At 42.0% G+C, this 12,148-nt stretch overlaps 1 protein-coding gene across 3 annotated transcripts in view; it reads right to left on the bottom strand.

Annotated features, from left to right (window-relative positions):
• The window catches only part of LOC147886988 (denosine deaminases acting on tRNA), a 90,236-nt gene extending 88,562 nt beyond the window's left edge, over nt 1–1,674 (bottom strand). For all 3 annotated transcript variants that reach the window (XM_087394473.1, XM_087394474.1, XM_087394475.1), the window contains exon 1: nt 1,455–1,674. In XM_087394473.1, coding sequence (XP_087250599.1) covers nt 1,455–1,620 — 166 coding nt within the window. In that variant the 5' untranslated portion in view covers nt 1,621–1,674. The remainder of the gene's footprint in view (nt 1–1,454) is intronic.
• Nucleotides 1,675–12,148: the final 10,474 nt, after the last annotated feature.

The following is a 12,148-nucleotide window of genomic DNA, read 5'->3' as shown; positions in this document are numbered from 1 at the left end:
ATTTTCTAACACTTCGGTAAATGCCTTAGATGTATTTGATTCATTACAGATTCAGATCAGCAATTCAAGGTTTAGCTGCAAGCAGTTCTCAGCCTCAGATTGATGCCTCTGCTCAACCTAATATGCTTCAGCATGATGATGTTATTGAGCAGGTTTTTACCAAGGCTGTCATTAGACAGCACAAAACCATCCGTAGATGCCTGTTGGATAATCTTAAGGACAGCAAAAATGCTGAACCATTGGCTGCCCACACTCGAGGTGCAAGAGACAGATGCATGGCAACTTTTTAGATGTTGCATTGATTGCCACCACCCGTAATGAGGAGCCTTTATGCCACAAGGATGGTTTTTGACAGCAAAGAGAGGATGGATGCTATGAAAGCATAATTGGATTCCATTCGCCAAAATGGCACATGGGAGTTGTGCGACTTGCTTCCTGGCAAGAGTGCCATCCGCACAAAGTGGGTTTACAAGTTAGAGCAGAAGGCTGATGGTATGCACAGGCTGATGGCAGCGCATACCGCTACAAAGTCCGTCTCATTGCCAAGGGCTATGCTCAGCAGCAAGGCATTGACATTAAGGATACATTTGCCCCATTTCACACCATTCGGTGTGTCATTGCTATTTTCGTCTGTACATCTCACTGTTCTCTCCTTTCTCAATTGTCTTCTATATACTTTTGTGCACATGCTAAGATTAAGTGGTTTAGTATCCTAACATATCTTCCATGCCATGTGTTCATAGTTGTTGATGCAAGGTTATTGGTTATGTACATGATAGAGACAATTGCTGAACAGATGTGTTTTCCAACAGGTTGTCCTCCAAAATCTTGCGTCTTCCTTACGTAGTAATTTTGTTCTTACGGCTCTTCTCTCTTGCTACTTCTCCCTCTCCTATTGCCATTTCTACTTTTCGATTGCAATTTACAGTCATTATACCAAGCATGGGGTATCCTTTCCCTTCTCCACGATTCTTTCGAAGCAGTTTATCATTGTTTCTACATTGATGTAAGTTACTCGCCCCAAATTTGTCCATATGGTTTGTTACAAGCCTATTCTTCAGTCTCTTCTGTTTGTCTGTGTAGCTAGTCTTGCCTTACTGCAATTTTTTTTTCAGTCACGTTGAACAGTAATGGCATGAAGGGCAGCATATTTTAAATTTGCCGATGAATCATCAGGTGAGTTTGTGGAGAGGTGGTCCACACGCTCGCTATCTTCTTTGTTTGGCATGTGGATCCTCCAAATATTGCTATTCAGGTCACAATAGACCTACATATCGTTCCTGTTTAAGAGGGCATATGGTATCTCACAGCGTTTTGCCAAAACGGGAAGCCCAAAACGAACACAGATCGACGACGAGCATTGTGATGCTGTCATAACCCTGGCAAGGAAAAATACGAAAAAATCTACAGAAGGATAAAGTTCTCAGTTTTGCCGCTGGAAACTAGATGACTACCTTGAGGCGAGGAGACAAGAAATGCTGCCAACACCGTTGATTCAGAGCCCTGTGGCTTTCCCTTCTTAGGAAGACTTTGATACTTCGCCAACACGAGGTCTGAAACCTTTCGTCCCCAATCCAAACCATCTTCTCCCATTTCTTTCATCCACGGGTGAATATCCATCCCTCCAACAGCACTCAGCTCGCTGATTTCGGGGTGGACGAATTTGAAATTGGATCATTGTAACAATTGACTTGAATTATTGTAAATTTTTGAATGAAGGAATGGAAATTTAAATCAAAAATTATTGACGATTTTTGGCCTGCCCCAATGGGGTAGGGCTTGGTGATCGTTTGTGTTTGAAAGGGAAAAATAGTTATTAACGTGCCTTCGAGGAAGCGCTATAGTAACACCTTTCTTAAAAAAGTGTCCCACACTATTTTTCGCCACTGGCTCCTTCTATTTTGGTTCTTTCTCTCTTACTCACACACTCACTCACATAGACTTTCTTTTCTTAAGAACTCTCTCTCTCTCTCTCTCTCTCTCGCTCTCTCTCTCTCTCTCTCTCTCTCATGGAGTTTGCAAATCATTCGAACTTTCCTATACACGGGCTTCCATCACAAGTGTTGCAAATTAATCATTCATTCATCTTGACAATTGTTTTCCTTTGACAAAACCAATTGAAGGCAGTGCTCACAAGTACTTGTACTCACTTGTTTCTTATATTCACTTTTTTTTGTCACCTATTTGTTGGTCCAGTTATTGATGGTGCCTTGTATTTCAGAGAACCTAGTGATGTTTATGGGAATTGCTTAAGTTTCGCAGCTGCCTTCTTTGGCGCACCGACTTCGTCCCCTCCACCCCTCCTCCTTCTTCAAGGTCGCCCTGCGTCACGCTCCTCTAGAGGCATTTCTCCTACTTGCTTGTAACCACAATCCCATCTTCGAACACAGCTTCTGATCCTCACAAACGAGTCGCCACCAACAGCGAGGATCAACGCTCTATCCAAAGACTGTCACTTCCCTTCATGAGAGGTTTTCTTGAGCACTTCAAGACTTCATTATTTTCTTCCTTCTTTCTTTGAATTCTCTTTGGATTTGTGTTTGCAACACATATGGAAATATGAATACATAGGTATTCAACTAGGCAGGCCCGTTGAATGTATTCACCTTGTTTACTGCTTCTTGGAAATATTGTTTCTTTTTTTTTCCCCCAAAGAAAGGAAACTTCTATTAATGCTTGAAAAATCCCCATACAAATCAGTTCCCAAAAAAGGGCTCATGATGGTAATACAATGAGAAACTAGTATTACGCAAGGCGTGGTTTGAATTAGGAGGTGGTATCGACCTAGAGTAAGCTATTTCGTGCCATTTGAATTCGTATTTGAGAGCCCTTTAAATTAGTCATTCACATTCATGCAATTGTAAAATTCGATGATAGGACAATAGTTTTTTAATGTTTCCACACAAAAAAATGATGTAGTTGTGTTTATGTATCAAGGTTGACATTTATATATTGCAATATTCATGGATAGAGGAAGACCCGTTTTATTTTTCCAAAACAAAAAACGATGTACCTGTTAAATAGATCACCTACTAAAATGATATACATATAGGTCACCTGCCAAAATGAATAGTGTATATTATTTTTTATTTTTCAAAAAATAATATTCATTTAATGACCTTGGGTTCACTTGAAGGTAGTTGTATCTTTCATTCATAATTGCTTGCTCCGATTTTCTTAATGCCGATGAGACTGGATCAATAAATTAGACATGAAGTCCCCATGTGAGCCATGCCATCATCCCCCACATGAAGTCTCTCTGCATCCTTTATGTCATGGCCACAAGCGGGATCCTCTCCCTATGAGCTATGCCTCCGAGAAGATCCACCCAAAAGATTGCTGCCATGGCCCACCTGTCCAAAGGGTATTCCTGAAAATTCCCCTACGTAGGAGGAGGTTCCAAGGCTCTGTGCTAGGTGTGAGACCCCGAACCAATAGCTTGCATAGGAAGGCCTGACTCTACACCTCCGGGTCTATCATACCCAAACCACCCCAACAAAAATTCTTCTAGTTAAGCTAGAAGTATTATTGTTTTGTTTTGTAGACCCATGTGGAAAGATGCTCTAAATTCCATGAAGCTTTCATGCACCTGATTGCATTTGAAACTTGAAAGGTGTGCTCTAAAGGGGTGCTTTCAATTTTTGTTGGACTTGTGCGTGGATTTAGATCTATCTTCTTTGATCGATGGGGTTCTGTCTTTTCTTTGGTAAATAAGTAATGTGGCATGATTGGAAATGGTAGTGTTGCATGCTTAGTGCTTCACAACAAACATGTGATAACGATGGCTTAAAAATAACATTGGATGATGCCTAAGCTGCTAGAACAATCTTTGAAGGTAAGATTTGATTCCTTGATGTTTACAAGCCAATCCCTTCAGAAGCTCTTGTGGTGGTGGTAATAAATGGTAGTTTTGCATTGCCATTGCTACCTATCAGTATTCAGGAACTTGCACCTTGACTATGTGTCTTCTTCAACTGTCATTGCTAAAGCTATTAATGTTTTAGTTGTGGTTTGAATAGCAAGTCTTTTATCACCTTAGTGCAACTTGAACATGAGGAATTGTTTGGTTCATTCTAGCAAGAGTTCTTATGCACTCTGTCATACTTTCAATGACTAAATTACAAATAGCATATCAACATTAAAAGCTCAAGTACCTTTCCTCATAGAAGTGAGCATTGGCACCTCTCTCTATGGCTATGCCATAGGTTAATGTTCTAGTCTTTTATATAAGAAAGAAACAATGGAGGGTGTTTTGCTTATGAGTGTCACACATCAATGGGGATTGAATTGGCATTCTAGGCAATGGTTTGCAAATGAGTCACTAGGAGTGGACCATGGGGAGAGTAGAAGTGTTCTTGGGTGATACCATGTGACACAAGTTCTTCTAAGTGTGTATGGGGTGACATCGCGTGGCATAATTTTTACTAGTGTGTGTATGGGGTGGTTTCATGCAATCTATTGCATGCATTTTGAGGGGGTGAGAAGTGTTAGGGCATGCATTTTGAATTGCAAGGAGCCTGAGTGGATTAAATGGTCAGTGTGGAACTTGCACCTTGACTATGTGATAACATGGCTTAAAACTTAATTTGGATGATGCCTAAGCTACTGGAACAATCTATGAAGGTAAGATTTGATTCCTTGATGTTTACAAGCCGATCCCTTCAAAAGCTCTTGTGGTGGTGGTAATAAATGGTAGTTTTGCATTGCCACTACTACCTATCAGTATTCGAGAACATGTGATAACGATGGCTTAAAAATTAATTTGGATGATGTCTAAGCTACTTGAACAATCTATGAAGGTAAGATTTGATTCCTTGATGTTTACAAGCCGATCCCTTCAAAAGCTCTTGTGGTGGTGGTAATAAATGGTAGTTTTGCATTGCCACTACTACCTATCAGTATTCGAGAACTTGCACCTTGACTATGTGTCTTATTCAACTGTCATTGCTAAACTATTAATGTTTTAGATGTGGTTTGAATAGCAAGTCTTTTATCACCTTAGTGTGACTTGAACATGAGGAATTGTTTGGTTCATTCTAGCAAGAGTTCTTATGCACTCTGTCGTACTTTCAATGACTAAATTACAAATAGCATATCAACATTAAAAGCTCAAGTACCTTTCCTCATAGAAGTGAGCATTGGCACCTCATTCTGTGGCTATGCCATAGGTTAATGTTCTAGTCTTTTATTTAAGAAAGAAACAATGGAGGGTGTTTTGTTATGAGTGTCACACATCAATGGAGATTGAATTGGCATTCCAGGGATGTGGTCCTTAAAAGTGGCAATGCAAATGAGTCACTCTGAGTGGACCATGGGAAGAGTAGAAGTGTTCTTGGGTGATACCATGTGACACAATTTAGAACGTGTCTATCCAAATGCTCTGTGCCATGGAATAGCTCCATAGGCAGTGTGGGATCGTCTCTGGTCCCTCCTCTATATAGCGAGCACATATGCCATCAACCCTCATCAGCTCCAACTAGGGACTGATGGGTAAGCCCCCGTGAGCCACCATCTAGAATAAGTAAGACATCTTATGTGGTCGCAGGCTAGACCATAGTCGTGGCCAAAAGTGGCTAGCCACCCCCCTAGGAAGCTCATGCTCCATCCAACGTTGCTTGGTGCATAATATTGCCTCCAATTGTATGTGTCTACCAATGTGGGTTGTATAAGAGACAAAGGGCATGTGCTCTGTCCTGTCTGGGTATCCCAACCACACTAACCACTCTCCCACGTCCCACTGGATGTCCCTATGGGTCCTACCCTCCCATAGCCAAAGCCGCCAAACTTCTCCCTCTGGGTTGACAAGAATAGTGGTTGAATCAATATGCCACCCTTTAACCAAGCATCCAACAATTCTGATCCTCTGCTACTCTATATTCTCTAGGGCTGCCAGCTCCTCCGCCTCTCTCTCTAACTCACTGTGTAATAGGCCACCTAGTCCCACCCTTTAAAACCACGATGGATGAAACCCATGAGCTCTCACAAGAAACGAACTCTGAGAGATACTCCCATCTTGGAGAACTAACTATCCCAGTAGGTGAGGAGTCCAGGGGCTTCCCCTCCCACCATGACTCACACATCGCTAAGTCGATCTCGGCCATCCATATGCATGTGCCTTGTAGGTGAGAAAGTTTTTGTGCCTTGGCCTCTGTATCCCTGGAGAGCCGACTCCAAGACCCAGAGGATCTCGCTAGACCACTATCCCTTTGTGCCCATCTGATATGCGTCCTCTGCCCTAACATCCGACCATCTGCATCTCTAACCTCTGGGTGCTAGCCTCTGGGTGCTAGAGAATAGGTTGTCTCTCTATAGAAAGGGCTAGCCCAGATGAGTCCTCCTGAAACCCTACACCACACCCTGATCAAGATCCTCATGAAGCGGGATCCTCTCCCTATGAGCTATGCCTCCGAGAAGATCCACCTATAAGATTGCTGCCACAACCCACCTGTCTAGGGGGTGTTCTTGAGAAGTCCCCTATGTAGGAGGAGCTTCCAAGGCTCTGTGCCAGGTGTGAGACCCCGAACCAATAGCTTGCATAGGAAGGCCCGACTCTACACCTTCCGGTCTATAATGCCCAAACCACCCCAAGAGCGTGGAAGAATCATTGTCTACCAAGCCACTCTAGCGCTGGTGTTTCGTGTGCCATCCAAACGTGCCTAGAGAAAGTTGTGCGCCAAACTTCTGAGTTGACCCATGCAACCCTTGTGAAAGCACCAGCATGATGCGATGTATCAAGACGTAGCAGAGTAAGATCTGGTTGACAACAAGAGCCCTGCTTGCAAGGGAGAGTTTGGTCGAGCTCCAATATACTAGGGCGATCTGCCATGATATCCACCCCCACCTGACACCCTAGTTATCTCATTGTTTGTCCGTGTGGTATCCACCTGTGAAGTGGACCTGCCCCAGTCACATATCTCCTAGACCTCCTTTATGCTCGTGAAGAAATCTATAGGTTTGGTCCATTTGATCCATGCCCTAGAAGCCTCGCAGTAAATGGCCAAAGCCCCTTAACCATCTCAAGGCTCGCCATCGACCGCTCCACAAACAAAGCAGTGTCATCTGTGAACTCTGAGTCCATCACCTCATCCTCTTGTCAAATCGGGGAGTCGCATGCCTGAAAGACCTGTGGCTTGAGAGCGTAGAAAGTAACCCATGGCCTTTGCCACAAAGAGCAAAAGGAAGAGGGCAAGAGGGCAACCTTGTTGGATCGATCGTGATAGAGGAAATGCCTCTCTTGTGTGGTCATTGATGGTCCACGTGATTGGAACTCCCTACGTCAAGTGCTAAGACCCCTCAGATACAAGGCTCTAAAAAACCCAATCTCCTCATCGTGCCCTCAAGGAAGGACCACTCCACACTGTCATATGCCTTCTCAAAGTCTAAGAGAAGGATAGCGAGAGGATGAGTCCCCTCTCTGGCCCAATCCACCATCTCCCAGAAGGTAAGAATGTTATCCAAGATGCTACGTTCCTGGACAAACCATTCTATGTGTTGTGGATGATATTTGGAAGGTTAGGTTTCAGCCGCAAATTTCAGCCGCAAACTGAAGACCTTGGCCAAGATCTTGTATGTGATGTCTAGTAATGTGATCAGCCTCTACTATCGAATGTCCATCCTATCCCCCCCTTTCAAGAGCAAGCATATCTAGCCATGACTTAGGGACTGAGGAAGAGAGCCTGTGTCAAAAATCTCCAGGCAAGCTCGTAGGAGCGGAGTGTGGATATGCTCCCACAAGAATCAAAACAAAGTCAAAGTCAAACCATCCTCCCCTAGAGGGGAAGGGCCTTGAATGCCTCCTAGAGCTCCTCCTCCATGAAAGGGGCCTCTTATATCTACACATATATCCATATGTATATATGTGTATATAAGAATATATATACCTATATCTATTTATTTACATGTCTATTTGCAAATATACATAGGCCTCCACAAATATGTGTGGTTCGGTGCTCCTCAATCTCCAAGTGTCTTCAACAAATAACAAATAAGGTAATAGGCTTCCTTCTCCCTATAAAAACCCAACTCAAAGGGAGGGTTATGAATGCTTGTTCCATCCTCCCTAACCCCATTGGGTTTATCTCAAATCATCGGACAGTCCATTACCCTAGGGGGCATATTCTATAAATGAAGTCGTTTATACTCTTTTCAAGGGAGGCCAATCAAAATACTCCTGTGTCTTCAATTTAATAAAGAAATATAAGTCACAATTTCCTCCCCTTTTTCTCGGTGTAATTCAGTAAATCCCATAATTTCATCTTGGGAAAGAATGCAATTGATATAATATATATAATCCCCTTGAAGGGCCCCTATATTCCTAAATATCCCCTCTTTCTTATGGAGGTTTGAATGAATAAAATTAAAAGGCGAATTTCTGTATATCCTTCCTAGGTACCTTTCTTCACTTGGGTATATTAATGGGGGGTCTAATTCGACTCCCTAGTTTCAAGTCAAGTCTATCACCTAACTCTTCTCTCATTCGTAGACTGTCACATTCGTAGCCCCTTTTCTTGGGAATCAAAATAGATACTCTCTTGGAATGGAAGTGTGTGTGTGTGTGTGTGTGTGTGTGTGTGTGCTCTCTCTCTCTCTCTCTCTCTCTCTCTCTCTCTCTTCAAAGCCATTCCCCTCAAAGTTTTTGATCAATTTCTTAATTTGGAAGGTATTAAACTCCTTTTTTGTATAAAGGATGGGCATTACTTGGGAAAGGATAAAAGGACATCGGTTTGTTACTGGAGGCCCAAATAAACTTACAGAACGGATAGTCAAGGGACTCGGTTTAATCATATTTATTGGTCATCACTATCACACCATTACTCCTATTTGTGATAATGATGGACATGTTCAGGAAACCTCCATATTTGTGATAATGATGGACATGTTCTCACAAATAATCATGATGGACATGATTATTGACTATATTTGCCATCGAGAGTTTGGAGCTTTGATTTTCCATCTTGGATTTCAATGGGAGTGCTTTATTCAACTTTCTTTTATGCTTCACGATTTAGCTCCTAGATGCTTATCCTGTTGTTTTGGTATTCATAGAAAATTTTGTTTTAGCTATATGCACGAGCAAATGAAATGAGATCATGCTTTGAGTTTTTGAGATAAATAAGTGCCTTGTCATGCTACAAATACATAAAAAGGCAGATGCACAAAAAAATTAGGTGAATTTATAACACAAGCTCTTTGAAATAGCATGCCAAGAGCACTAGCAAAATCTTCCAAAGACACTCAAAGGTGAAAAAAGGCAGGCAACAATCAAAAGCTAGGTACAAGTGTGTCCAAGAAAGCAAAGGGCAATGCTAATAATGCATTTCGATGATATTTGTGTATTTGATTTTAAACTTTATTATACTTGAAAAGGAAGGGGTTTGCACAAGATTTCGACACAAGTGCATAGGGAATTCATTTAGGATACACCATGCAAGCATTTGTGGAATGGAATGGGAGATGCGATGTACTCACTTTTGATGTTCTATTTTTTTTTGTTTTTGTCTGCAATATGTTTCATTTTATGACTCCTAGCTTCTTCACTTTGTCTATAGATGATGACATTCATAGCAACCAACGAATGGATGCATTTCTGCTAAACAAGAGTGTGTGAGTGATAAATGCTAGAGGCAAGCATCAATGAAAGGAAAGGGATATGGATCGCACAACTCCTCAAGGTCCTTAACTAATGCTAAGTGTTAATGCATATCCAAACAAAATGAGTAGTTAGTAGGTAGTTGTGTTTATGCATAGACTAGGAATTAATCTTGAGGATTTACCATGATGAAAAAAGCCCTATGAGAGATAGCAAATCAAATGGCACATACACTGAGGTGTCACATGTGCTCCAAAAGCCAAAGGAATGGTGGGAGGAACATTCTGTTCGGAGTTTTTTTGTTATATCTCCAATCGTAGCTTTAATCCACACTGACCATTTAATCCACTCAGGCTCCTTGCAATTCAAAATGCATGCCCTAACACTTCTCACCCCCTCGAAATGCATGCAATAGATTGCATGAAACCATCCCATACACACACTAGTAAAAATTATGCCATGCAATGTCACCCCATACACACTTAGAAGAACTTGTGTCACATGGTATCACCCAAGAACACTTCTACTCTCCCCATGGTCCACTCCTAGTGACTCATTTGCAAACCATTGCCTAGAATGCCAATTCAATCCCCATTGATGTGTGACACTCATAAGCAAAACACCCTCCATTGTTTCTTTCTTATATAAAAGACTAGAACATCAACCTATGGCATAGCCATAGAATGAGGTGCCAATGCTCACTTCTATGAGGAAAGGTACTTGAGCTTTTAATGTTGATATGCTATTTGTAATTTAGTCATTGAAAGTATGATAGAGTGCATAAGAACTCTTGCTAGAATGAACCAAACAATTCCTCGTGTTTAAGTCACACTAAGGTGATAAAAGACTTGCTATTCAAACCACAACTAAAACATTAATAGCTTTAGCAATGACAGTTGAAGAAGACACATATTCAAGGTGCAAGTTCCCGAATACTGATAGGTAGCAGTGGTAATGCAAAACTACCATTTATTACCACCACCACAAGAGCTTTTGAAGGGATCGGCTTGTAAACATCAAGGAATCAAATCTTACCTTCAAAGATTGTTCTAGCAGCTTAGGCATCATCCAATGTTATTTTTAAGCCATCGTTATCACATGTTTGTTGTGAAGCACTAGGCATGCAACACTACCATTTGCAATCATGCCACATCACTTATTTACCAAAGAAAAGATCGAACCCCATCGATCAAAGAAGATAGATCTAAATCCATGCACAAGTCCAACAAAAATTGAAAGCACCCCTTTAGAGCACACCTTTCAAGTTTCAAATGCAACCAGGTGCATGAAAGCTTCATGAAATTTAGAGCATCTTTCCACATGGGTCTACAAAACAAAACAAAAACTCATATGTCCAAATCTTGGTAACCATCTATTCCTCTAGCTATATTTTTGATGACACAACCAAAAAATGCACTTTAGTTCACTTAACAAATTAGATTAGAGTCACCAGAAGAAACAAATTCAGAGCTTTAACATGTTGCATGGCCGCATTGCTCTCCTAGTGCCACATGGAACAACGACAACCCGTTTCCCTTGGCTCCCCATCCTATAACATGGTTGGTCATGAAGCTTTTCTTTCAAGTCTTTCAAGGAAATTGCCTTCGTCATAGCAACTTCTTTTAAGGCACTGGTGGGGTTATCAAAGAATTGCTTCTTTCAAGGCACCACTAGCAAAGAGAATTCAATAACAACCCGTTTCCCTTGGCTCCCCATCCTACAGCTCCCTTGGTCATGGCTATGGCTGGTGGAGTGTTGCAGGATGGAGAGCCAAGGCAAAAAATGGATCCCATGACTTGGGTAGCATTATGAAGGGGCATCGAGGTTGCAGCAGAAGATTCATCATAAGGGTAGAAGGGGGCTTGGAGAGAGCGTGGAAGGGGGCAGGAGATAAATTTTCCTGGGTGCGGTGAATTGTTTCTATGTCCTTAAGGCCTTTATATAGCTAGACTTGCCATCCTCCCACTCTTTCCCTCTTTGTTTCTTGTGTTAGTTGTGCGACTCTAGGTGCCTATCACTGCTAAGAGCACACAATCCACCAACAAGATTTTGCTGGTAGCCCAACCTAGCATAGGCACTCATCTACATCATCCTCTAGTCATGACGTGCAATTAGATGGTTGCCATACTAGAATTTCTTAGTCATCGAAGCCAAGATCTTGTTGTCAGTTGTGTGAGTCTGGGTGCCTGTCGCTACTAAGAGCACACAATCCACCAGCTGGATTTTGCTAGTAGCCCACCCTAGCGTAGGCAGTCATCTACATCATCATTTAGCCATGACGTCCAATTAGATGGTTGCCATGCTAGAATTTCTTGTTCATCAAAGCCAAGATCATGATAATTCAATAGGATGAGGGGGGAGGAGAATGGCACATACACCCAACTTTGCTGATAGCCCAACCTAGCATAGGCGGCCATATACATCATCAACTAGCCATGACGTGCGATTAGATGGTTGCCATGGGAGAATTTCTCAGTCATCGAAGCCAAGATCATAATAATTCAATGGGATGAGGGGGAAGGAGAGGTGGCACATACATCCAGCTTTGCTAGTAGCCCA

The sequence above is a fragment of the Dipteris shenzhenensis genome, chromosome 23 (assembly GCF_047967505.1).
Source record: "Dipteris shenzhenensis isolate YYH24624 ecotype China chromosome 23, Dip_SZ_1.0, whole genome shotgun sequence".
Lineage (NCBI taxonomy): Eukaryota > Viridiplantae > Streptophyta > Polypodiopsida > Gleicheniales > Dipteridaceae > Dipteris > Dipteris shenzhenensis.
This window is presented reverse-complemented; position numbering and strand designations above follow the sequence as displayed.